A 23,073-nucleotide genomic window follows, 5' to 3' on the forward strand; every position below is an offset into this window, starting at 1 on the left:
CTGCTTTTACAACTACCTTCATTTTACTCATTACATCAGTTTTTGTTTTTGTTTGATGGTTGTGGAGGGATTGAGGATTTATCTTAAAATTGGTTTTGTTTGTTTACATATCTTTTTCCCTCTTGTTTGTGAAACTTCACAAACATCTTCCATAAATACGTCAGAGGAGCACAGCAAACAGTCTTAACTATTTATGAAGATTCTAATGTGAAGAATTCAGATTGTAACATGTTTATGTTTAAAAAAAGGTTTCAAGAAGGCTTGTGGTAGACTGTATGTATTCATCATGGGTGAGTTACTTGCTGCTCAAAATGGTGATGAAGTAATTTTTGGACTGCTTTTTAGAGTACTCTGCTTCTGAACTCTTACATTCCACTTGAAGCTATTTGGTGAGGTGCTTAGATATGAGCTTGAACAATCTGATGGGAAGTAATTACTTGTCTGTGTATGTTGCATAGCAACCCAAAATTTCTTAATAATTTATGTGTTTATTTGTCAATATATTGTGCCTTTTTTTTTTTTCCCCAAAGTCTGTAAAATGTCGTTTGGTTTTGTAGAGGGAGTAAACTGGAGCTTACATGTTCTGACACAGCATGTAATATGAAAATACAGGCACCATTGTAAGAAGATTTGATTTTTTGGACAACTGTTAGCTAATGAAATGATCCTTGAGCTTCTCAACAGCTAGTTGGAAACACAGGCTTTAGTTTGGAGGGATGCAGGATTTGTGTAAAACATGCAAGCTAAGAGTAGTAAGTTTCATGGAGAAAACAGGATTTTAAGATTTAATTTAGATTTACAAATGAGCTAAAGACAGCAGTATATTGAGGTTGTAAGTAAGGTTAAGCTTTTTCTGCAAGTATTGTCTGTCTAATAATTCTTAAAACAGCTTGGGAATAAGATTGGGGGAGGCATCAGGAGAAGTACTTGGTTTCTGAAAAGTATTGCTTTCCCATCTTGGATTTAAAAGGAAGTAGTGGAAAACAAATCCACCTGCCCAAGTCCTGGATTGAGGGTGGCCTATGTAAGTTAACCACATCAAAGCAAAAGTCATAGCTCAACAAGATAGTTGGCCAAGAGCCAAAAATAACAAAGGTATCAGCTCCCCCCACATTTCTCTTTATGGTGTGCATGTGAATTGTAATATGTCGTCAAGACTGAATCACTATAGAGTTATCCACTAAGGTGTTAGCATACAAGGAAACGTCTAGACGGGTTAATTTGTTCATATTTGTCCTGATAACAAGTATAAGTTAAAAAGCAAGGAAATGAAAAGAACAATTCCTCATGCAGTTAGCACTCAGTTATCATAGTAATTGGAATTTTCAGTTGTACTTTATTGGCAGTACTGTATCTAACCTTCTTAATGCTTTTCAGTGGTTTTTATCTCCTGTCTTGGATTTTTTGAACAGCTGATTGGAGTAAAATTTGCTGCTGAACTTCACAATGAGTAGATCCTTATTTGTGGACTTCAGCTTTAAGACTGGCTTTAGTGCTAGGTTTGTATCAAAAGCCTGCTTTAATCATAGCATATAGGTGATGGTGATAAACAGCCAGCTTTGTAAAGTTAAAATAATTGCATTTCTAAATTAGTTTAAGGTACTTAGTACTGTGCTTATGAAATAGCTTGAAATGTTTATCACAACTTTGTTCTTTAAGGACAAGATAGAAAAATATCTAGTTTTTTCTAAGAGAAAGTAATTTCTTCAGAGGTTGTAAAAATATAATCAAAAAGGTGCCTTCTGCTCTCAGATCATTAAGATCCCACAGGCCAGTTGTTCTGAATATTGTCTTAAAAATAGTTAAATATGAGGGATATAGGTAGAAATTACAAGGGAATAGCAAGCTTTGAGAGCTTATTAACATCTGTTGTTGATGTTAACTGCTTTATGAAACAAAACTCAATGTTTTTGACACCTTCATTTTAAAGGTCTTTGTGATGCTAGAATAAAACTTGTGAGTTTGCTGTCAGGCCTGTTAAGGTTTGAAAAACTTGTTGTATAACCAAACACAGACACTTTAAACCCAAGATATTTTTCTGATACTTTTCTCAAGTTGAGGTTTTATTTCCTCTCTGTGGGAATAACTTGGCTTTACCATTTAACATATATAATCATCAGCTTTATGAATGCTCCTGAGTGTGTTGCTGAATAGAAAGGGGAGGTTCTTAACTTCACTGAGACACATGAGCAGTGAGAGGAGCCAGCGCTCCGTACAGACACAGCACTGCTTTACATTTCTAAAACATCTTCTATTTATTGTGCAAAGCTGTGCTTTGGCCTGAGGCCCTCGCAGCTGCTCTTTGGACTGTATCAGCTGTTTGGTTTACCTTTTCTGTGAGAAGCTTCTAAACCTTTTGAATGTTTAAAAAAAAAAAAAAAGTGAAAACTAAATTTCAGAAAAGGGCCACAATAACTGCTCCAAGTGGAGCAGTGATACTGAATGGTATTGATTGGAGAGGGAAGCGTGGGAAAGAAGGTGTCTTAATTGCACCTGGCTTTATGATTTTGTTGTCTAGTATCAGCCTATTGCAAAGTAAGTGACTGCCTTGCTGCATTAAAGCTACTGGTTTCACTAGATCAGTTTTATGATATTCTGCTCCATAAGATTATAATTCGGAGTGCTGCACAGCATACTTAGCAGCTGTGACAGAGGTAAAGTTCAAAGGCATCTTTAGGTACAAGCAGATGAAAATCACCTTTTTTGTACAAAAATAGATAGATTTCCACTGTTGTTAGCAGGCTGTTACAAACAACACGTTTGCGAAGGTGAACTGAAGACACATTTTAACTTCAGGGCAGCTGATTCATAGTTTTTAAAATTAAAATTCTATGTGAAGTCTTTAGATAGTTTTAAGAAACAGGTATTTTTGAGACTATCAAAACAAATCTCATGGCTCACTGCCAGTGTTTCTTGTTTCCTTTAAGTTTTGTCACTTAAAACCCTATTTTACATATTCTTTTTGTTCTCATATATGCAGGGTACAGTCTTCTGCTTAAAATAGTATTTTTAGCATTTAATTACAATCTTGAACATTTTCTAGATAACAGAATACATCCATTTTGAATATTTATGTTTATAAATTCTGTGTGATAAGGCTCCATATTGTCTGCTATGGGGTTATGGTAACAAAACTCACTTTAAAGGTTACATCTGTTAATCTTCAATCATTGTCATTTTAATGAAATTCGATTAGTTGGCTGAAATATGCCAGCGGAGCACACCCTACTGGTGGAAGGGTGGAAGATACAGATGTGTCCTCTGGCATGAAGGCTCCCTCACCGCGGCCTCTGAGACAGTAAAAAAAAAACATGTGTAAATGGCACAGTTTGAGAATATGCATTTGTAGTGTCATTAAGGATCAGTAACGGGACAGTTTAGCACTTAAGAGCTTACAGGATACACACGTGGAGACTGGCTTAAGCTGTAAATTCCACCTTTTGCCACTTCAATTCATTGCGTGTTTGCCCAGTACCCTTTTGTTCTCACACTGCTGCTGTACGTGTAGAACTAACACCAAGCTTGTACATGTGAGCCTCCTAATAATCACACGTACTTTTCAAATAGTAGTGTGGTGTGTATTTGGTCAAAATGAAAGGTTAATAACTTAGAAAACTGAAAGCAGGGAGGGTAAGGAGAGCAACAGAATGGTTAAATTATCCAATATAATTTTTTTTCAGTTGTTTGACAGCTGTCTTATATAGGAAGTTTCAGCCAGACAGGGCTAAATAAACTGAAAACTTAATTGAAAACTGAACTGGCTAGACAAGGCTCTAAATCTTCCAAGAACTGACTTTGAATTCCATTAGATTCTTTCCTTGGATGTATTTCCACAGTTTTCCACTACTTGGTGGAATGAACAGTAGCACATTTTATGTCTCAAGTTTTTTAAATAGAAACTTGGATCTTCAATTTTAAATATTAGAAGGAAGAAACAAACTGTCTGGGTTCTGTTAATGATTTCTGAGTTTGGAATGAGCTGTGAGGGCCAGCAGTGGAAAAGTGCCAACAGGACCATCACGATCCCAGCTTGGCAAATATCCGTGTTGTCTCTAAGCTTTTTCTGCCTTTGTACAGTTAACACCTAAAATTCTGTAGATAGAAGTTCTGTGTTCACCCCACAGCAGAAAGAGCTTGAATAATCAATACACTGCTGAGGTTCACTTCAACTGGGGAGGTGTTTGTGTTTTTTTTCTCTTATCTTTCATAGTAAATCTCCAAAGGGAAGTGTGATATTTGAGCTGGTTTGTGTCTTATATGGGAGATGTTTCAAAAACCTCTAATGATTAGCCTTTGTATTTGAGTCATGGTTATAAAGAAGTTTATGTAGTTACTGTTTGTAAGCTGTTAAAGGCAAATTTAAATGCTTCAGTGAATCTAGATCATAGCGCTTGGAGCTTTGGTTGGTTTTCCACTGTTGATGAAAAGGCACACATGAACAACAGCAGAATAAACAAAGGTATCTGAGTTTAAAATGGCAAGGTACCCCACACTGGTGGGAGGACTCGAAAGGAGCTAAAGCAAGAGCAGTTATTTCTCTATAAATAAGATGTGTTTATAAGTTAGGGGTCCTTCCCCTCTTGCTATTTTGTTTCATTTGTTTAATTGTAAGCCTAAGCAAAGATTAGGAGTCACTGATAGTAGCCTGAGGTAGATGCTGCTCTTTGAAAAGGTAAAAGCCACTGCAGAAGGCTACTTTTCTGTAATTATTTTTGTACATACTTTATTGACTGTCACCTCAAGATGAATGTTTCAAGTGAACTCTTTCACAGTATTAAATTTTCAGATTTTTATACTTCTGTCATTACCAGAGTTGAGCCTTCTCTCTTAAATTTTCCTGGAAGTATAAAGAAATCTGCCTATTGCATTAGATCCTAGATCTTTGCACCTTTAGTTCTGAGTGTGTCTAGAAAAATATACACAAGACAGCTAGACTTCTGAAGAATACCTGTATCATGTAGTTAGTAGTGATGAGAGAATTGTATAGTGGCAGCTCGATTTTTGGATAACAAACAACTTCACAAAAGCAACTAAGGCTGGACATTGTAATGATGAGTTATCAGTACCTGTGTTACAAACATGTTCTGTTTCTTTGCAACTTCTATTCAGTAGACTAACAAAGTGAAGCATTATGTTTAAGATACATGCTATATACAAACATCTTCAATACTTGTGTTTATGCAGTGAGAAGGCATATTATCATTACCACTCATAGTTCTTCTTGCATGTATTAATATTACCTTGTTCATTTATGTTTTTGGAAATACATAATAAAGAACATACTTGTTTCCAGGATCACAGCTCTGCTTTGTTCTGATTGCAGTATTCTGGATAAAAATATCCTCCTGTTATGTGTTGTTATATGATAGATTACCACTGCACTGAAGCTTTTATTCAGAAGAAATGTGCTGTACAAGGGTGTTAGAAATAGCCTGCAATAAAGGAAGCATTGTTGTGGAAGCAAACCGGCATAGTGCCTAAATTGTGAAAAAAGGCATCTTGTTTGGAAATCGAATTTAATTAAAAGCACTCTCAATCTCTAGTAATATAACTGCTTTAAATTTTCAGACAGTGGGAGTAGCTCACCGTTGCCCAAGTATGCTTCATCTCCCAAACCAAACAACAGCTACATGTTCAAACGAGAGCCCCCAGAGGGATGTGAGCGAGTGAAGGTCTTTGAGGAAATGTCGTAAGTAATGCCTTTTATATCAGCTGGTATCTGCAAAGCAGTAAACCTGTTTACTGAGCCTATTCAACTGCAGATGAATAAACTATTCCAGCTGATGAGTTTTTCAGGAGCAAACTATCCTTAGAGTTTGTACAGAAGAGAAGTTGAAGTGTTCACATTGGTTTGAAGAGGAAATGGCGTCTTTTATGCTTGAACTCTTTTTGTGCATTTATAAAAGGCAACAAAAATCCAAGCAGAAAAGATAAGGTACATTTAATTTCCTAAGCATTTATAAACCTCTTTCCATATATTCTTTTTTATTAACTTTTCAAGTGTTCGTGGCTTAAAACAAAAACTCTCCTTGTCATAATTAAGGAGGGGACCTTTCTTGCTCTAACAGCATTCATTGCCCATTGGATGGTGAAGGAGCAACGTTGGGTTATGGAGGAAGCCTCCAAGACATATTACACAATGTTGGAAAGGAGAGGTCTATTTCATGGAGGTTCTCAAAGTGATTTAATATGACTAAATGCCTTGTTGCTGCATTGTTTTTATTCAAGAAGAATTTGTGCCACTCTAAATTACTGCGGCATTTTTTCACGTGCATATGTGCTGCAGATTTTTCTTGTTGGAAGTTGCATGTTTATCCAGTAATTAGTAAATCATTTTTGTGACAGTGCTATTCTTAATGCTGTGGATCAGTTAGCTGACTACCAATATGGAAGATGTTTGCCCCTCTGTCCAATTAATCCCATTCCTTGTCATTCACATTTTAGCAACGTGTAGAACCACAAAGTTAATGACGTAGGAGACATCTTGGATGGCCAGGTACATAATCCTTTTTCTTGTTGTAGGTCTCGTCAGCCTGTCTCAGCCCCTCTCTTTTCATGTCCTGACAAAAACAAGGTTAATTTCATCCCAACCGGATCAGCTTTCTGTCCTGTAAAACTCCTGGGCCCCCTCCTTCCTGCTTCAGACCTGACGCTGAAGAACTCTCCAAACTCTGGTCAAAGCACAGCTTTGAGCACCCTGACTGTTGAGCAGCTTTCGTCTCGGGTTTCTTTCTCATCTCTGTCAGATGACACCAGCACAGTGGACTCCCCAGAGGTCCCGGTACAGCAGCCGTCCCCACAGCAGCAGCCGCTTTTGCAAGAAATTCAGACTGAAGAGCATTCCTCTCCTCAGAGCTACGTGTTAATCTAGACCAAGGTGGAGCAGGCCTCTGCCCTGAAACAAGGACTGAGGAGACAGTAGTTCAGATACATCTGCATGAGCTGGCAACCTTTCAGAACAACACGGAATACTTAGCAGCATTCTCAAAGAATATCTCAACGCTGTTCTTGGCAGGGACAGAACTCATATTCAGCATTTTTTGTGAGAAAGCAGTAATGCCTGCAGAATCCATATGTCGTTAAGCGTTTTAAGTGGAGACTATGCATTTCATAGTATGTTTGACCAGATTAGTACTGTGTCCTGTGTTCTGTTTCAAATTCTACAGTATAAATAAGCTCTATATATATATATAAAAGGAAAAAAAAAGTTGCCTGTCTGAATAGAAGATGTCTTGCTGTGTTGTGTCCTATGGAAAATACTGTACTTCAGGATTATGTTTACAATTGATCCAGGTGTTTATGTTTCTAACTTCTGTAATACACACAATGCAAAAAAAAAAAGAAAAAAAAAAAGAAAAAAAGTGGCCACAACAGTTGCACAGTGCCCACCCTATGGCCTAGCTTCAGGTACTTCTCTTGAAGTGTAAACTCAGGTAACTTGGAATGTATATCATATTGGGATATAAAATATTTTACAGCTACAAAGCTAAAGAGGGAACATCACTCTTTTGCCTTTCCTTATTTTATGCATTAATATTTCCTCATTACATTCCACTCTTTTGGAATAAGTGCATTCAGATCCAGGAGAACGATGACCCTGGACATGGGTGAACATGAGGAGAACCAGCAAATCTGTGATGTATATCACTTTGTCATGTGCTTACAAGTAAAACAACTGTTGCATTTACTGTCATTTCAATATATGTAAAAATGTGGCATTTAAAGGTTTCAGGTGTTGCTCAGTTAATGACTGTTAAACTGTTGCAAATAAAGTGTTCAGTACTAGGCTGTACATGAGAAACATTCCACGTTGTGTGTGAGAGAATTTTGAAAGACAAGAATGTTTTTGTTCAAGGACAGACATTTTTTCAGGTTTCACAGAGGGGATGATGGGGATTTCCTCTCATGGTTTTGTTGGCAATTAGGGATGTGAAATGCTACTGTTACCGTCTAAAAGTCAAATTAATGTTTAGTTTCTCTTTTGGAAATGTTCATTCATTTGCTGGTTGGGAATAGGTTTTCAGATTTTGTCAAGCAGTGTTAGGTGCGCAGCATTTTATTTATGTAGTCAGTAATTGTGTTTTGGGATTAAAGTCCAAAAGTAGCAAGTGGGTGTTCTAAGAAGGGTGGGGAAAACAGTAGTTTTAAGTTCATGTTACTTAATCAAAGCTTCTCCCATAACTTTCAGTTACTTAAGCTGTGTGTGTGAAAGTGTGTTTTACCCCCTCCTTAAGTGTGAATAAAAGAAAAATCCTTATGAAATACTCCTGGTTTTGCAGGCTGGACACTTTTTCAAAATAAGACACAGCAAGAATGGGTTAGTGGTGCTCTTCTGTTGTACTGCAAGAAGAGGAGCGTTGCTTTCAGAGATAATTTCCTGTGATACAAAGAGGACCCCAAAGGCAAAATAAACTTGATGTTCTTGCTCCATTGCTTTCAGCTCAGTGGAACTACATTTATGCTGTCTGCTCCTAAGAGAATAAGGTTCACCTTTTCCAGGAATGAAGAGATTAGTAGCCTGCAGCTACTGAGCATTTAAACTTGCTCCATTATGTTTTTTTCCTCTTTTGATGATGAGACTGCAGGGGGGTGAGAGGGAGCCACCGATAACTACTCACTGAATATGTGCTTTCTTTGGAGATAAAGCATTGTTTCCTTTTTATTACTGAGGTTTTGGTAATACTGTCTCACAAGGTGGGATTTGCAGCCTAGAAAACAAGTCACTGTTTTTGACTCCCCTTGCAGAAATATAGGAGAGAGAGGTCTGTCTCTAACTCTTTTCATGTGAAAAAACACCTTGAAACACAACAGCCATCTTTAACCCTACTAATCTCAGGCCTGGGTGAAAACGCTATATATTTTATAGACTGAAGATAAAGGGGAGAAAATACTCATGGTGTAAGTATCGATTCCTTTTAATACTTTTCTTTCTAGCTTAACATTGCAGTATGATGACCTTTTTATGCTCTGGTTATGTCCAGATAAGAAATCATAGTCTCTGTTATTGGTGTTAGGTTACCAGGGGATATGATGAGTGGGTTTTAGATCAGTGATGAGCTCTGTACAGTATTTGCAATGCCATTATGTGTTCTCTTTATTTTTTCCACGAGAAACTAAATATTAATTAAATTGCACATTTGTTCTTAGCAGATTTGAAGGTTTTGAACCAAATGTGTTAAAGCTAATGCTTTGCCATGTAAATTTCCCAGCAGTTGTTTATCTCAATTGTATTCTACATCCAGCTGTAGAAATTTGTCAAATATTGTTTAAAGTTTTGTACATAGTTGTACTGTTATTTCTAGCCACTGTGCTGAACAGTATTCAAGTTATCACACAATATTGCTTTACACAAGGAAATGTGTGGCTTTTGTTTTGTAATTTTTTTCGGTATAGAAGTTCCTGTGTCTTATTTAAATAAAAATTATAGTTAAAAAAAACGTGGTGGGGGCGATGCACAAAAGCAGTGGTTCATTTATTTGGTTTGGAAACCGTATGAAACACCATAGAGAGAGTAAAGTTTAATACTGTTCCAAATTTACATCTGGAACAATGTCAGCCATGTATCCTTATGACTGGTCTGCTGTGTCTTCTAGAACAAGATCATTTCTTCTCTATGGTTTTTTGCATAGCACTTCTAGGAAGGGGAAAAAATATAAAAATAGCTGAATGCTTAAATATGCTTAAAATAGCGTATTTTATTTCTGCATGTGAGGTTATTCTTTCTTCAGAGCATGGAGAAAACATCAGTTAAGCGTTATTGGAAACTGTATCTGCTGCTGTGTTTGTGGTATGGCTAATTTCAAGTTGTCTGTTGAAAATTGTGAAAGCCATTAGATGTTTCACTCTGTGAAACTAAACTAAACCCCTAAAGGATGTGGTAGAAATCTACTGACAGGCTTGGTTTTGTGTTGTTTTGTATGAGTCAAATGATTGTCATGTGACTTGCAGAATAATTATTTCCAGATGGGAGTGAGGGGAGGGAGGAAGAAGAGTATTTAAATACATGTAAATCCTCCAAAGTCAGTGTTTACTGAAGAGCACCATGGCAATGATCATCAAGAATGGTTTAATGCTTATTATCAGTAAGTGGAATTGTAAGTTTTAAGCATCCCAAAGATTACAAGGTTTCGATGTGACTATGTTAAAAACGTTAACTGAAAGCTAACTGAAATGCTAAAAGTCTGGAGCTTCACAGGGCATATCATCCTACCCAGCATGATGTCCTTCAGTCAGAAACAGCTTGCTTTCAGCCATTTCATCATCGGGTCTTGATAGGAAACGCTTTGTGACTGCCTTGTCCTCTAAACTGGATTTGGCTGCAGCACTTTCGGGCTGTCCTTGTGTGGGAGGGTTTTTTCTTCTGAAGAATTGCTTTGACAAGAGCATGTATCTGGCCTGAAAGGACGTGATGCAACTTGTACCACCGGTAACTTTTTCACCATCCCCACGGTGAACCTAGGCCTCACCTGCTTAGTTATGGTTGTGGTTAACATGCTGCTTCCACTTTGAAGTTGTGTGCTTAGTGCAGTTCACTACCTATGTCTTCCCCAAAGCCAAGACAAGCAGTCTGAAAAGTGCTGGGAGTAGAGAGCTATGTAGAGAAATAATCTCTTGTGTCGCAGCTTTGTGACTAAAAGATCTTTCTTGACTTCTTCACCAAAAGGGTCGTGAAGCATTAGAACAGGCTGCCCAGGGAAGTGACGGAGTCACCATGCCTGGAAGTATTTAAAAGATGTATTAATGTGGTGCTTAGGGACATGGTTTAAGGGTGGACTTGGCAGTGCGAGGTTAAGTTGGACTTGATAGTCCTAAGGGTTTTTCCAATGTAAACTATTCTATGACTTGAATGTTACATTTTCTAGAGTTCTTGGTTCTGGAAGTGGACTCTTCAGATAATGGAAGAATTTGTAAGGTGAGCCCTTGGCTACATGTGCTGGAGGTAGGGGGCAACAGATAGTGACCCGCTTCTGTTTAGAAAGCAGAGTGCTGTCGGGGGAATGATTCACGGCTTCCTGACAAATCAGTTCTTGGGAAGGGCCAGATACTAGCCCAAGGTTAGAGTCTTGGTATCTTCACAGTATTTAAACATAAGCCTGCAAGCCTGGAGTAATACAAAATGAACACAAGAAAGTGAATGGATTAGAGGTGTTGGCTGGCATTGCAGTTGCAAGCAAAGACCACTGAGGCTTAGCAAACTACTACATGAGGTAATGGATTGATACCTTCACCCATTACTTGAGGTAAAAACCAAGCAGCTCAAAGATAACAGATGACTAGTAGAAGTGTATGTAACAATTACTGCTGCAAAACAGCCTGGCTTGCTTTGCCAAATACAGCCATGCAAATACATTTTGAAGCTACAGAACTGGGAGGAAATAACCATAGTTCCTGTGATGTGCTTCCAGAACATAAATGCAAGGAAAAAGTGAGTGAAAGCTGGGAAAGTACAACTGTTACTGGGACGTGCACGTACAGCCTTTCATAGCTGGTGCTTGGCTAAAGGAAGTTGTTTGATCAAAGATTGTCATGCTGTTAAAATACATGTGTTTTGTCTCTGTTTGTGTTAGTGTAACCAGTCCTGGAAAACTAGTTCAGGAAAAGGCTGGAGAAGGCTCAGAGAAGAGCTGTAGGAATGAGTGAGGTACTGGAAAAAAAACACTCAGCAAGGTTTTGTAGGAGCTCAGCATGTTTAACTTGATGGCTCAGGAGGGCTTAATCCCAGTTAGTAAATAACCTATGTATGAAGTACTTAGTAATGAGCTACTTAAATTTAACAGACACAGAGTACTGAAGCAATAAAAAAAAAAGCAGCTGGATGCATTCACACTGGAAATGTGGATTTATTTTAGCACCAAGAGTAATTAGGTACTGGGCCAACTTGCAAAGGTGGATGTTTTCAAGTACTGAGATGTTTAAAATGAGTTGATCTTACAAAGAATGTGCTTGAAAATGGTGTTTTTATACGCCTATCATGATTATTTGGGGCTTTTCATATTTCAGTTGACTTTGAAGAGGCAGGGGTTTTACCTACCATAAGCATTCTTGCCCCTCTAAAAAAGTAGCATGCTGCAGTATTTTTAACTAGAGAATTAACACTTTTTAAATGATCTGGAAGAGTTCTTTGAAGATAATCTCTGGCTTTTGAAAATCTTTTAGTTTGCAGCACACATGCAGTCTCCAGTAAAGCAGTGGTGGTTGAGCAGCTTTATAGTGGTTTTGATTTCTGTCACCTCAATAGCACCATAATTTTGGCTGGAGATTAGCGATGTTCTTTTGGGGTGCAAAAGATCACAGAAATAATGTGTCACTCAAATGGGACTGATTGATAGGAAAATACACTGATCCAGAAGGTAGAGCGTTTCCTCAGTAAAGACCACAGTGGAAGTCAATGAACATGCAAGTTGAACTGCAAATTCAATTGACAAAAAAAAAATAGCAATCAGATGAGCTGGATTAGGGAAATAACCCCTTTTTTATGAAGAACTTGAAGTTTATCTCAGGTTGCAACAAGCTTGGTGTTAAATTGGCTGCCTTGAGCTGGAGCCTGGAAGCTCCTGCAGAAGAGTTGGGAGCTTGGGAGAAAAGAAAGGTATGTAATCTTCCCCCTGGCCTTGTATGGGGATCTGAGCTTGTTAATTCAGCACAATTAGGCTAATAATGGCATCTCTAGAAAAATAAGTTTGTGAGGGGTGTTAGATGTTTTCGGTGTGTATGGGCACAGTGAAGTGCATGGTTAAGCTTTGCAGTGATTTGTACAGCTGTTGGTTGAGAAACAGGGTTTGCTCAGGGCAATGTATGTTAAGTGAAGTAATACCCATGGTAACTGATTTCTTGTACCCTGGTTTTTGCTTTTACTCCTCCAAATAAACTGTAAGTAAATAGCGCTATCTAAACCCACGCTTCTTAGCATGTCTTGGTAACTAACTCTGGGTGTCCAACTGCTTACTGCAGGAGGAGATGAGAACTGAGAGCTCTTGAGATTTTGGGGGAAGGAGGTTCTTTCTCCATGGAGGAGAAAGCTAAAAGGAACTAGACTCCCTGTTAAGGTTTGGTGCCAAAGGGCTGCGTGATGCAATTGCTCCTTTCAGATTTGTGTTTGGATAAGAATTTCTAGTCCTGCCCTATCTCTGTGATGCAGAGGTTTCTCAGGGGGTAACTGCCTGCATTTCCATCAGACTGGTGGTATCTCTGGGCTTGTTACATAGTGAAGAAAGAACTCATCCATGTGAAAAATTAAAAACTAAAGGTGTTGACTTTGGAAACTAAACCTTGGTTTAGGAAACAGGGGAAAAAAATACCCTTGACTCTGCTTTTGTGATTCCTTTAGATTCTAACTCACTGTATGTCGTGAGGTGTCAGTCACTGAAAAAATTTCAGGTGTAGCCTTACATCTCTCTGACTGTACAGAGAGATGTATTACAGGCTTTCACTGCATGGTTTTATTTTGGATGGGGCATGTGTGTGTATTTTAAGGATTGCCTTCTCATTCAGGGGCTGTTGCTCATGAAACGAAGCTGGGTACAGTGGTAGACATGCTTTCTGTTTTGGTGAAGAATGCCAAGGAGACAGTTCAGGCACTTTCTGAAATCAGTGCTTAAGAACCTGCTTTCCTCTAGGGGGGACTTTCTGTCCTTTTTGACTCTTTTCTGGAGGGGAATGCTGAACCCCTGGGGGCAAGGTGGGGGGATGACGATTGTGGTAGTAGGCCTTTCTAATCAAAGAGAAAGCAAAGGCAGCCTAGGCCCTACCTGAACCTGATTTGGAGGATACCCCTGTATGTGCATATTTGTATGTATAGGATGTTCTTTGGGTTAGGAAGATAGTGGATGCCCTAATACAGCACTAGCCTGGATAAGTGTCATTCCGTCTCCAAATGAGGCCATCTAGCAATTGCCATCTATCTCTTTGCTGGCATCCTAATTGAAAGGCTGTTGGGTGCAGCGCTGTAGCATGATGTGGGTTTGTACCCAGTGAGAGAAAATACAGCTCCTCACAGTGCTGTTGTCTTGGCATTATTTGCCTATTTTGTCATTTTCAAGGTCTGTCTTGACCACATCACCTTGCAACCTTTGTTTGCAAAACCTGGACCACCTCTTTGGCACTCAGCACTGTCTCCTTAATGACCTGGATACAAGTCCCCAGCAAGCTGGGAACCTCCCTGGATATCAGGTCAGACTGGCAGCAGAGAGCTGCCCACTGCATTCAGCCACTGGGTCCGGGCTTGGCAGTTGCAGGGGCTTCGTGGACATGGCTCCCAGGGCAGCAGCCCTGTTCTGTAGATGCAGATGGGCAGGTGGAGCAGGAGCTGTCCTCCTGGTGCCAGAATATCACCACCTCCCCACCTTCACCATCATGGGGGTCTCCATTTCCCAGCCTGGTATGTACAGGCTCTGCCTGCCCCTCCTGCCTGGGAGTCTCTTTCTACCATCTCTGGTAACCAGGAGAGGTTTCCTGCTCCTTGCTGCAAACCAAGAGGATGTGACATGGCCTCCTACAGCCTTCAGGACTTGAGGCAGGCAGCATCACAGTGGTGTTTTGGGCCCCAGCAGTAAGCTGGGGATAGGAACCATCATGAGCCCATCAGTCACGGTAAGACTGGCCCCAAGGTACTTGACACTATCATGGCTCAGGCATTTGTGCTGTGTTTTAGTTTTACTGTGTTTTGTTTCATAACCCTGATGCAGAAAATAAGCACCTTGATAGAGATTTTATCAATGCTGATGGTATGTATACTGGATTAAGTTTTCCTTGCAGAAAGGCACTTGCTTCACTTTGGCAGTCCTCCCTGTGGAAAGCAACTTGTTTTGTTTTGGCAGTGCTACACAGCAGGACGACTTATGTTGTGGCCATAGAAGCATTTTCCTGTATCTTAAAACACTTTCTTTTTTTCCACTTGGATAACAACCATCAAAAAAAACAACATTATGTACCCCAAACTCAATTAAGCCCTCCATTAAATACTTCATGCGTTTATGGGGAACAGAGGGGGAACCCAAACCACTTACAGCGAAGCTGTGCTGTTCATTGAAAACCACCCCAGGACAGACAGTTCAATCTGCTCCTGAAAATATCAAGTAGGAAAATGACCCATTATGGATTTTTAGTGTTTGCTGACTGCTTTTAGTGTTTGGTAGTAGGATGGGCTGTTAAAATGGGTGGGAGTAAGAGCAGGGGCCTTGAAGCAGTGTCAGTGCAGCCTTTCTTCCTGATTGCCTGATTGCTATTTAGTCTTGTTTCCCTTTGTTTTGTTTCGTAAGCCATTCCCATGGCTTAAACTGTGAGTGGTGAGATGGTGCTGCACTCCTGGAGGTCTACCCAGCCTTTGAAGCACAGCGATAATAGCTAATGAACATGGCAAAAGCTGGGAAAGCCAAGAGCTCTCAGGCCTCCGAGGAGACCCTGATTGCTTCCCTTAAAGCTGAAAGTAAAAGCTGTGAAGTGCTCGGTGTGGGGAGAGGAGGGAGGGTTAGGGACTGATAAAAGGAAGATTTTGTTTAATTAAGGGTTTCCTAATAATTTCCGTACATGAATAGCAGTAACAGCTGTGTGTATTGTGCAGGTAAGCTTGGCTGTGGTTTGGTATCCAGTGGAGGTGGCCACAAGCCCTGCCCAAGGGCTCTGGCATTGCTGTAGCCACTGCTGGCATCGCCCCCTAACACAGGCTGCCTGTGTGACCTCTGCTGCCTCTAATACTGTTTTCTTTCCTTCTTTTAGCCAAGTTTTCAGCCAAATCAGTGCCGTTACAGGCGACTCTTGCAGTTGGAAAGGCCCTGCTAGGACATTGGAGTGGTGGCCCACACTGAGATGGGTTTGGGATGCTCAAGGACCTGAGCCCTGGGCAGGCTTCTGTGACTTAACAGCACAGGCTGGCATTTCTGGGGGAAAAGCCTTGGGCTGCTCATGTGCCTCTGGCTCCTGTGCAGCCCTGGCTGCTATGGCCAGTTCCAGGGCCAACCATGCAGAAAGGTCAGACCAGCCCAAGACCAGCTGAACTGTAGATAGGAAAAACCCTTCCAGGGCTTGTCCCATTCTTCAGATCTCTCTCGTCTTCAGAAAATCAAATCGAGCTATTGCCCTGCCACGGTGAGGGTCATGCTCTGCTGTCAGACTCTGGTGTTACAAAGCTCTGGTACTCCAGTTCAAGGCAGAGATGACCATGGAAGACCACACAGACTGACTAATCAGTCCAGAAAAACAGGCAGCTGTAACAGCAAAGTGATTACTTCAGTGGCCCATGATTTTAATTTCTGCATCTTGCATGTAAAGGGTTCATTCTGAGGATTGCACATGGAATAATAGCAGGAGTTTGTTTTTTTCCCCTTGTCGGATCCTGCTCCTGTTACATTCAGCGTGCCGTTTCCTGCAGCCAGCTGTTACCCACCCACCTAGATGCACACAGGGTGGATGACTTCATTGTGCAGCACTTCTAAAGGGTTTTTTTCCTCTCTGCAGCCTGTTGATGAAGCAAGCATATGGCTTCCAGCACCTGTCCTGGGGCCTTTCCTACTGCTGTGGAAGTCCAAAATAAAAGATACACCCTACAGTAGGTTTCTGGGGTGGGTTAAAGACTTTTGTTTGAAGGGAAGACTGGCTGTAACTTCTTCAACAGCTGAGGTAGGTCTGTAGTCACTTCTTATCTACTTTTTTTCTCCTCCCGTTTTGGTATTCATTACCCAATAAAGATTCCAACAGCAACCAGTGTAAATAGCTGGCAGATAGAATGAGCCAGACCTTCACCTCCAAGCTACAGCACGCTTCTCTCTTTTTAATTTAAATGTAACTTTTTGAAAGCACCAAAAACTTCGTACCCTTCCACTGTGGCTTAATCACCAGGTTGGACACACCAAGCTTTTGCTACGGTAGAACAGTTAAAAGTTGATGCACTTGATAGGAGTTGTATGCTGCTGCACGGCAAATGGCAGTCTCCTTGCTTTGTTATAGCAAGAATGGTTTGGGTTGGGACTTTTTGGGTTGAAAGGGACCTTTAAAGGTCTTCTAGTCCAGCCCTCCTGCCATGGACACCTTCCACCAGACCAGGTTGCTCAAAGCCCTATCCAGCCCAGCCTTGAACACTGCCAGGGATGGGGCAGCCACAGCTTCTCTGGGCAACCTGTGCTAGGGCCTCACCACCCTCACAGGGGAGAATTTCTTAGTAGCTAATCTAAACCTGCCCCTTTATCAGTTCAAAATTGTTGGCCCTTATCCTCAGGTCCTGGTAAAAAGTCTCTCTCAGTCTTTCTTATAGGCCTCCTTTATATCTTGAAAACCAATATAAGGTCTTCCCAGAGCCTTCTCTTCTCCAGGCTAAACAAGCCCAGTTCTCTCAGCCTGTCTCCGTAGCAGAGGTGCTCCAGACCTCAGAGCATCTTCCTGCCCTACTCTGGACTCACTCCACCATGTCTAACATGGTGGGCTCCTGTGCAGGGAAATACTTTGTATTACTTAAAGGGAAGATTATACTGGTTTCTAATTAGTCAATGAGGAGAAAAGTCAATTTTATGCTTAGGAGAGCACTGTTAATGAACACCTGGGTAATGGTCTGATTGACTGTAATGTCAGTGTGCCTTGGAGCTAGAGCCTGGATGGGTTCCCAAGGCCAAATTTGCTGAACCTGCATGGCCTGTTTGACCATAGAACCCACAGGAGTGCGCGTGTGTGGACATGGGGCTCACTTCCTGTGCACCATGGCAGCAGGTGTCTGTGCACCGAGCACATGCAGAGCGATGCCAGCAGCCCCAGCAGTGGGAAGCAGCTTACTTGTACCTGGTTTGAGAGCACAGCACTAGACTGTCTTAGCGTTTCTGCTTCTCAGATGAGGCAGACCCTCTGCTGCTTCGCTACTGTCAAGCCTGGTTGTTGCCTGTTTCCTGCCTTCCCATAGAGTGGCTTGTTTAAAAATACATCATTTACAAGGAGCAGAAACTAAAAGTAGGCTAACCAGAGGGGGATATACAGCAAATGCTAGATGAGATAGTGTGCCTGGGCTGCAGTGAGGACTCAATTTTTGGTTCCTTACATACCTGTAAACAGCCCTTGTAAATACTCTGGGTCCCTAGCTGGCTGGGGCTTATTATGGCCCAAGTCCAAAGCCTGCAACTAGTCCTCATGGAGGAGGCGAGTCAGCAAGGCGGGGCCAAACTGCACTGCCCAGCTCTTCTGTGCTGGCCTGCCCTGTGCCCCCTGACAGGGAGAAAAAAGCAGCTTGTGCTGGACCATATGGGTGGAAGCAGTAACTGCAGGAAGGGAGCCTGGAGAAGTGATGAGGGGCTGCACATTTACCATGTCAGTGTCTTGCAGCTAGTCTGAAAAATCTTTGGGAACTGCACTCAGAGAAGATAAGTCCTCCCAGCTCTTCCTTTGCCCTGGGGCTACTCCACCCCACATACTCTTAGCAACAAGCATGGACAGAACAACCACCATTGCTTCCTCAGTGGTGCTCATCCAGTATCCCGTGACACTGTGGTGGGATGTGATGTCAAATGGAAGAGACAGAGGCCCTGGGAAAGCTCATCATGATGCACAACACCTGAGAGCTGTGTCTTCATGTTAAATCTCTGGCTCTACTGAGCATTTCCAGGCTTTGATCCTGGAGCTGTCAGGGCTTGTAGGCCTGCTGCTATTCCCACTTGGAGCAAACCTGCTTCCTGTGTTCCTTCTCCACTCCCAGCTGCCTTGTTGTTTAAGCAGTCCTGTTTTTTCCAGCATGTGGAGCCCCTAACATTTGAAGGGCACCCATTTTAAAAAGGGTGTTGGGGGAAGGCAGGTGGTTGCTTGTGGCCAAGTGGTCCCGCTTTGACATGCAACAGTGTCGTGCCCATGCAATGTTGGATATGGAACCAGTAGAAGGGAACAAGGTAAATCATATCATACTATGTTGGAAGTTAATTTTGATTGCTTAACAAAGCCAGAAAAGTTACTTGAAAAAGTTACTTGTTAGTTTTCTCTATGAGCTGTTCTGTTCCCAAAGCGCGTGCTCCAGTTCCCCTGGAGCAGCTGTTCTTAGATTTGTAGAAACCTCAACTCACCAAAATCAATTACATCAACTTTAATAAACTTCCTGATAAAGACAGTTAATCAATTACCTCTGTTTTCATCCACCATAGGGGCTCTGCAGCTGTTTTTATTTTAAAACAAACCAGTACTAACCCAGGATAGGCCATGGGAATGAAGCATATTAAATCAAGATGAATGTTATGGGGGTAAGAACAATCAATCTGTAACTTCACCAGGATGATGAACTACCCTGTTGTCCCCCCTGCTACATCACAGAAAATCTCTCCCAACAGCACTGGGGTGTGGAGTGACATTGCAGCCCAGACTGCTGAGAAGCACGTGCCCTACACCTCATTAGAAGCAGGGAAGTATTGCTTGTAACTCTGTAATTAAGATTTTTGCCTGGCAAAAAAAAAAAAGCCTATTTGCAGGATGCTAGCTTTCTTGCTCTAGTTTGCAGCTCAATAAATGTTCACTATAATAATGCATTGTGCATCGGGATTTCAACTGCTTTTCTTTAAGCAAAATTAATCATATTTTAAATACCTTTGGCTCCTTTTTTTTTTTTTTTCTCATTTGAAAGTGTGAAAAAAAATGCATAGGGCAGAGACTGAGAACTCAAAGTTAAAGTTACTTTCAAAAATTACATACTACAAGGAACCTTAATATGAACTTATTAGTAGTGCAGGCTGGGGGGAGGAGGGAGAAGAAAACAACCCTGCAGCCATATTCTTCTTGTGTAAAAGGGACAATCATTCAGATGTTTTTCTACCTAAAATCATTATGAGGATTCATAGCTGAACTTGTGCAATGCCCTTAATTGTTCCAATCAAGACAGGAGCTTTTTTGTTTTTTAATTTAAATCCTGAAAGTCTAAAATCTGCGACCTAAAAACCAAACCCAAACACTTTGTAATGTCTTAAAGAAGAGTTAATTAGCTGTTTTGAAGGCAGTACAGCCTCATCTTTGCTTTTAGCCTAACTGCTTCAGCTACTAAAAATGCTAGAGTAGATTGTCCAGAAGTGTTTTAGCAACTATCAAGGCAAATGTAATCCAGAGCAAATTTAGCAACCACAGACTTGCTTAAAGTTGCAAGAATCTGTTTTATGATTTCAGTGGTAACCCAGCTGGACTGAAAAGCAGCCTGTCTATCCCTTGAGCTGCTAATATTTCTGGCATTGCAGATAATTACAGTTTGAGATGAAGAGGACTTTGGGCAAAATCCCATGTTATGAGTGCAAACTAGGACTCATAAGCGTAAATGCATCCCAGCATAAACCTTAGGTATTTCCCAGTTAATCCACTTTGTGTAGATGTCTTATTTACTGCCAGAGGCTGAAGCACAAAGTCAAGAGTTCAGGCTACCCCCGCAATGCTCAAGAAGGTTATGCATCCTACAAAAGACAGCTTATTGAGCAAGGGGCTGCCAGTACCAAACACCAGGAAACGCTGTGGAAGGAATCAAGTTTTATCTGTAGAAACAGTCAGATGTTTGCGTCAGCTTCTATGCCTTCGTTACCAGCCTCAGTGCTGGTAACACGGGTGGGTCGGGTACTGCACAGAGAGACAACTGTTGTACATGCAAATATTCTGCTAAACATCTGAAGAATTTCTCTGGCAAAAATTGAAGTACCTTGACACTCCCAGGCCTACAGTTTTGAACAGGGGTGTTTCAAACGTGCTGTGAAGGTTCAGCCAGATGAACTCTGGTCAGTCCAACCCCCATAGTCACAGTATGTAGTGTTTTAGCTAGGAGCTGTCAAGTGCACATTAATGCTGCTTAGTGTGGCCGTCAATGATGTGTGCTGCATTTGAAAAGAAGCAGGTCAATTCAGTTAACTTCTATGTTTATATAGCTATTTTCATGTTTCCAGTGCAGGTATTTAGTTATCTAATAGACCATGAGTCTACCTGAGTGTACAGTTAACTGGTAGCAAAAAGCTTCCCCAACATAAAAGGAAAATAAACTGAATTAAAAAAAGGCCAAATATAATAAATTGCAAAAGTACAGCACACACAACTTGTGCTCTTAAATGACTACTGCCCCATCCTTTTTCCCTTCCTTTGCTGTAAAATGAGAGTGGAGAGGCAAAGGGACACCGAATGAGTTCAAATTTTCTTACTGTCCTACTGGATTACTATTCTGAAACAGGGCGAGTTATTAGGTACTGTATAAAAACTGGTCATATGTTTTATTCTCAGATGCTTGTTACGTACCAATTCAACAGTGCACCAGCATTCCAGTGGGAATAAAAGGTCCTTTTTGTCAAAATCATTTTATTAAAGAGTTAATGTCACAGCAAGCTCTAAATGACACATGCTTCAGAAAGAAACTGGATGAAAAATACTCCCAACAGAAATATGAATGTTTCGAAAGCATGGTAAAGCATTGGTTGTCAGAAACTTCTGCAAACAGGTGTAAACTCTGTTGGTGCAATGAGAGAAACCTCAGAAAAGAAGCCTGCTGGGCATGACTTCTATTTATGTAGTGCAGTTTGTCTAATAAGTTAAATCAGAAAGGGTGCAATTTCCATGGCTGCATGGACTCAATTGCATTTCTTCAATAATTAGCCCTGGCACAGGTTTTTTACTGCAAGTACTAACAAAACAAATTTAGTTGGCATTTTAACAGAGCATTGATATATATTTTATATACATGATAGATGTCTGACTCATGCAGCCTCCCCAGTTACATATTGTTTTTTATTGACTCAAGAAACATTATAAAAAAATAGGTCTGCAATTTGTATTTCACTCCAGTGTTAGCTTTGTATCACCTCAGGCAAAGACAGTGTTTCAGCAGATAATCTAATTTGGCAAGAAATCTGCCCTAATTCTTAACCTCATTTTTGTAAATCCACGTAGAAAATAAATGCGAACTCTTTGTACAAAACAAGAGCAAATAACTGTACCTATATAAAAGGGGATTCATTCCCTTTATTATCATGGCACATACTTCATAGTTTCACAACAGCATACTAATTTTCATTTAGGTTTTTTTTTTTAAACTCCAAAATAGTGTTGATGAATGGAAGAATGTGAGTTACCATAGGCAGCTGAGTCATGCATTAAGCAATTCATGTTCCTTATCAGTTTTCCCAACAGCATCAGGATTGGATAATGGGTCAAGGTCAGCAAAGAGACTGAACCAGGCAGTCAAGTCTTTAGGATTCTTTGTAGGTTCTGGAAAAAAAAAAAAAAACAAGCAAAAAGAAAAAAGTGCAGACTTGTCAGCTATTTTAAAACAAAACTGACTGAATGTTTGACTGAGGTCAAACAAATGCTATGCTATTGTCTAATTAATTACTAAGGGCACTTCTGAGAAGAAAATCGGAATGAGTGATGGCATTTTAAAACACTACTTTTAACTGAATGTAGAACTTTAGTAAGAATAAATGTTTTACATCTGTCTGCTTGTACATTTTGTATGCCTCCTACCATGGTAAGTACAGGAATGCTTTACTTAAAAGCAGAAATAATCTCACCCTGTCTAGCTTCGTTTCACAAAAGTTATTTTATTTGTGTGTAATGTACCTGCATGCCTGTAACAAAGTAAAAGGAAAGTGAGAGCAAATTTTACTTTCAACCTCTATTACAGGACTAAACTCTTTCGTCTAAATCCAGTTCGTGCAACTGTTCTGTCCCCCCCATATATGACCACACAAGGTCATTACACATTTGGAACAAAGTTTAATGGGAAGGTATTGGTTGGAGAGAGAGGGGATATGTTTGAGAGCCAGTCCCAAATACAGCTTCTAGTATTAGTGTATTATTTGATTTTTATAAAAAAAGTGAGCCAGGAACTGGTCCAACAGGAGCTGGACTATCGCACCTATGTGTCTATACTGATTTGCAGATTTCAGAGAGGTCTCATACCTTCTCTTATTCCAACAGAGCAGATGTTCAGGTTAAAGCAGTGACAATTTTGGCTGCTATAAGGAAGGTCCATCATCACTTGCTTTGTTTTTTGTGACCCTATGCTTAATTATACTGATATTAAAATAAGTATTGTACTGATAGTGAAGTAAGTTGTGCTCTTCAGCTCAGAGAGATGACGTTGCACAAAAGCATTCCTTCTGA

General features: G+C 40.5%; 2 protein-coding genes across 8 annotated transcripts in view; one reads left to right on the forward strand and one right to left on the reverse strand.

The window, feature by feature from the left end:
- Positions 1-8,264, forward strand: part of GLCCI1 (glucocorticoid induced 1) — a 55,460-nt gene extending 47,196 nt beyond the window's left edge. For 2 of the 4 annotated variants that reach the window (XM_065666202.1, XM_065666203.1), the window contains exons 7-8: positions 5,569-5,689; positions 6,523-8,264. In XM_065666202.1, coding sequence (XP_065522274.1) covers positions 5,569-5,689; positions 6,523-6,871 — 470 coding nt within the window. In that variant the 3' untranslated portion in view covers positions 6,872-8,264. The remainder of the gene's footprint in view (positions 1-5,568; positions 5,690-6,522) is intronic. The other 2 variants (XM_065666204.1, XM_065666205.1) reach the window with 1 other exon arrangement.
- A 12,989-nt stretch (positions 8,265-21,253) lies between these two features.
- ICA1 (islet cell autoantigen 1) overlaps positions 21,254-23,073 on the reverse strand; it is a 73,974-nt gene continuing 72,154 nt past the window's right edge. For all 4 annotated transcript variants that reach the window (XM_065666209.1, XM_065666208.1, XM_065666207.1 and 1 more), the window contains one exon: positions 21,254-22,176. In XM_065666209.1, the coding sequence (XP_065522281.1) occupies positions 22,055-22,176 (122 nt within the window). In that variant the 3' untranslated portion in view covers positions 21,254-22,054. The remainder of the gene's footprint in view (positions 22,177-23,073) is intronic.

Source organism: Lathamus discolor, chromosome 2 (assembly GCF_037157495.1).
Source record: "Lathamus discolor isolate bLatDis1 chromosome 2, bLatDis1.hap1, whole genome shotgun sequence".
NCBI lineage: Eukaryota > Metazoa > Chordata > Aves > Psittaciformes > Psittacidae > Lathamus > Lathamus discolor.